This window comes from Helianthus annuus, chromosome 11 (genome assembly GCF_002127325.2).
Source record: "Helianthus annuus cultivar XRQ/B chromosome 11, HanXRQr2.0-SUNRISE, whole genome shotgun sequence".
Lineage (NCBI taxonomy): Eukaryota > Viridiplantae > Streptophyta > Magnoliopsida > Asterales > Asteraceae > Helianthus > Helianthus annuus.
The window spans coordinates 172,263,423-172,268,014 of NC_035443.2; the positions used below are offsets into that span (position 1 = coordinate 172,263,423).

General features: G+C 33.6%; 1 protein-coding gene across 1 annotated transcript; it reads right to left on the bottom strand.

Moving 5' to 3' along the window:
- Window positions 1-2,851: 2,851 nt before the first annotated feature.
- Window positions 2,852-4,177, bottom strand: LOC110887311 (E3 ubiquitin-protein ligase PUB23). Its single transcript, XM_022135022.2, has one exon. The coding sequence runs from the start codon at window positions 4,175-4,177 to the stop codon at window positions 2,975-2,977; it is 1,203 nt and encodes a 400-aa protein (XP_021990714.1). The 3' UTR covers window positions 2,852-2,974.
- Between the last annotated feature and the right edge of the window lie 415 nt (window positions 4,178-4,592).

A 4,592-nucleotide genomic window follows, 5' to 3' on the forward strand; every position in this document is an offset into this window, starting at 1 on the left:
CTCTTTTATGATATTGCTACTTCATGAGCATATCTCACGTGTGACAACTAAAAAGAATTTATAAAGTTTTCCTCATAAACCATCTTCTCTTACATGATATCAATTGAGAAAGAATTGTGTATCTGATTCATATAATGTTTATCGGTCTAAAATCTTATGACCTTGTATGAATTGATAATGAGATTTATGGAGTATGACACATTGGGTATCATATCTAAGCACATGTATACTCTATCATGAGAGTGATAACAAAACAACTAACTTTGGTCTTTTATTTTTATTTGCTTTATACTATAATATCTGTACAAATATTCAAAAAAACATCTTGAAGACAAAACTGACATGTGATAAAAGACACCACTTGAATGTATGTAATACAAAACTTTAAGAAATAAGATATTTTCTTTCATCGATTACAAGAAAATATATATAATCATGTATAACCAATAACAAGTATATATCTTATAAATTTATTCATTAATATCACACCATTGTTTATTGATGGATCAACGGTATATGGATATTGTACAGATTTTACAAACATATTTTTGATCATATAAAACACACATAGTACAGAACAAAGTTGGCTTCAATAATCAACAATTTATATAAAGCTACTATCAACTTGAATATACCTGATCTAAAAGTAGCATCTTGTAACCAATCTTTATACGAAAGTTGGTTGATTTAATCTATTTAATTTGTTGCAAATTTGAATAACAATCAAAACTAAATCACAGAGGATGTATAATTTTGCAATTAAGGAAATCAAAACATTCAGTGATTCATTACTTTTACATTTAGGATATCTTAAATAAGCCAAGTAAAGGATTACAAAATAAATTAGTTAAATCACCAATGGTTCATTATGTCATTTACCAAAAAAAGTTTAAATATATATTGTATATAATCAACTATAATTTGGATTGACTTAGATTTCCCTTTATAACTCTAACAATGTAATTCATCGTAAAAAAAAAACTTAGAACAAAATTAAAAGACTATTTAAAACAATTTATCCCATAGTAATAAATCAATTACAATGTGACGGCATGCCATATAATTAGTGATACGGAAGATTTTATTAGAGATAAAGATATATTAATAAAGCCAAAGTGATATTCTAATATTTAACTAAATGCCATATTCCAATCTTATTTAGGTAAACAAGATTATGTAACCCTAGCCACCAGAGAATCAAGTTTATATATGTTAAAAAAAAAATCACGTACACACATCAAAAGCATTATAATCATATGATTCATAGTCAAATAATTAACATAAATAATATTGATTTTACTCAATTTTTAATGAACTCTACTAAATGGGTTATTTTTTAAAATTTTAATAACAATTATAAGTTAGTAGTACAGCATCGACTTCGAAAGTCAGATTTATGGTCATCTTAATTAATTTTTTCATGAAAAGAACTTGAATGATATGCATCAACAAAATACAGATTATAAAAGTAGATGCTTTACTTTGGATTCCTTTTGAATTCTTTATGCATCATTATACGGAACCGAATTAATGAGCCCATCTTGTTCACGCAGCTCGCATCCGGAATCCTTAATAGACGAAACCAAAAAAGCGTAGAGGAAGGGGTTGGAGGTGTCGGCTACTTATCACAAAAGAGTACTTTCGTGCTGATAACGTGTTGTGAAACAACGACCTACTAACCTAATAGTAAACCATAAGAGAAAGAGATGTAGGGAGAAAGAGACTGATATTTCATTGATAGATATGGTTACAATAGTGGTATATATAGGTGTACAAAACTTGGAGAGAAAACTAATCTATTTTTGGTGTTGATAACCACATTAATAATAAATATATTCATAACATTATTTAATTATTTTGAAATTGATCCTTATACAAATGGTCGACCAATACAAATTAATTACTCATTTAAGAGTTAAAAGAAAGGCCCATCCATAACCTACCAAAGACGATTCACTATCGAAAAAAAACGTACGTGGATGAGATAGGAACAAGCTGCTGATGACCCATCCATAACCTACCAAAGACCTTTCACGAACACCAAAGAACTCATAAATCGCGATTAAGCATAATAGGAGTGACCTAGAAATCCGACTAGAGATCCAATGATCAAACAAGCTTAAGCTCCGCCCCCTCGTACCCTTTTCCGCTCGCACAAGCCAAATGGTCGATCTAGGGTTTCCCTTGGTGGTTTAATCCCATAATTTGCATTAAGCCCCCACCCCCCTACAATCTCACATGTTTGCAGCTTATTCCCAAAGCTCCACAAAAACAACTTCAATAAATGCCAATTGGGTCCCGTAAAATTTTAAACAATTCTTCGTCATTTCGTAGACTAAAACTCGTCAATGAAATCCATCAAATAGTTTAGCGTTGATATACGGGATGTTACCTATAATAAGTATGTAGTTTATTATGTTTTAATTTATTGAAGTTATTCAAAACATATCCTTATATAAAAATTATAATGTTAATAAAAATAAACTTGAAAATCCCAACGAATTATACAAAATCCTTTAGCATTTTAATTTAGAATTTTAGATATGAAATAAATGATTTCAGTATGGTTTTGGGTATAGCACCTACGAGTATACCACATACTTAGGAGTATGCCCGATACTCAACGAATAATGATCCAACATATATTTTAGAGATATTGGGTCTGGTATGAAATACAATTTTACAACCATGTATGGTCGAAACCCAGGTTACAATTACAGTTTTAACACCATGGTTATTTGATGTGTCGGCGCTAACTCAAAAGTCGAGCCGAAATATTGAAATAACTAAGTACTTGTTTTTTTTTCAACTATTACCAACTTATCAAAACATAAAAATCCAAAATGGGGATCCTGCCTTTTGTCCCCGTTGTTTTGTTCTTTAATAATTTTTACAAAATCATATCAACAATTGTTTTCTATCTGTCATGAGGTTTTTTTTCCTCGTCATTGGATCTTTAACTTTTTTTTTCTTTCTAAATCAAATCATATGTTATACACTGAGACTTCTTCCAAACCCTTGAATGAATCTTCAAAATCTCCCTAGCTTTCTCCTTCATCTTCCTTCCACAATCCACTTGCAACACTAACACAAGCTTCTCAACCACCCCCAACTCAATCATCTCTTGCAAAACACGCACACTACCCGAAAACATCGCTACCGAGTACAATATCCTCACCGCCCTCTCACTCGCCACCGGCGACACACCAAATACCATCCCCGAAACAACCGCCAAACCACCACCATGTTTCAAAAGCTCCGCCGGCCCATCCGCAGCCTGACATTCCTGAACCAAAACCATGCTAATCAACTCAGTGACTCTTTTTTCTGAACAATCCAATAGTGCGTCAATCAACACTGAAACTATTCCAGCCTCCACCGCTTTTATTCGGTTCCGTCCCCATGGACACACGCTAATTAGCAACTTAAGCGTTGCTTTTGTGGCTTTTTCGGAGATTTGATCCGTCAATATGTTTACAAGCTCTTTAAAGAACTCAACGTTTAATGACGTTACTTGCATTGGCTCCGCCACCTCAGACATTGATTTCAGTAACATGACCGCGTAAGCACGCGCCTCATAACTCCAGGCGCGTTGCATGATGCACCTAAGTGCGTCAAAGAGACCTCCGGTCTTTCCTAGTGTTTTAAGACCGATTGGTGACAGTTTAATGTGGTAAAGAATATACAAAGCTTCGTCACGTGAAGACGATGTTATTCCACTATTTATGTTAGTTATGATGTTTGATAAATAATCAGCTGCACCAACTGATTCCATCAACCGCTTGTTCTTTTCGCTCTCTAAAACGATAGATTTCAATCTTGTTAAACTCTTCATTTGATGGTTAGGGGAGTTTAAGTCTTTTAGGAGTTTGGTGATTTCGGTTTTGGAGATTGGAGGGCGTGGTGTGGGGTACCTTTCGACCCCAGATGACGCGTTGAGTGTGCACCATGATTGGATTAACCGGCGAAGGGTGTGGTTTGGGGTGAGGTCGATATCCGCAACGACTTGTTTGGTTACGGGACAGACGTTATTCTTTCGTGAAAATAACCAGTTTTCGATGGTGTCTCGATCGTAGGTGATTCCTGTGGAGAGTGTAACCGGGTCTTTCATGATCTCGAGTGAAATCGGGCACAAGAAAAAGCGAGGAACTTCAACTTCATTTTCAAGATCTGCCATTTATACTTAATTAAGATGTTGAAAAACAAGATGAAAATGGTAAGAAAGTTGAGAGGTTTTTGAATTGGTGAATGTTGGTTTATGAATGGTATGGTTTGGTCCCTTGTTATTTATATATACCGGAGTTGGAAATTAGTATTGAAAATGAGAAAGTTAAAACACGTAAAAGGTTTGACTTTATAAAAGAGTTATGAGGCCTTCTAAACTTTAATTTGGTCATAAATGCATGTGGATAATACAATACAATACAACCGATAACTGTGTGGGCAAGTTGTGTTGATGGACTGTGACAGTGTGTCAACAATAAACAATCTTTGTTAAAAATGTGTGATTTTTGACTATGGTGAATTAAATATCCAACTTTCTTAGAAATAAAAAAATGTGTGATTTTGACTATATAATATCAAACTTTCTT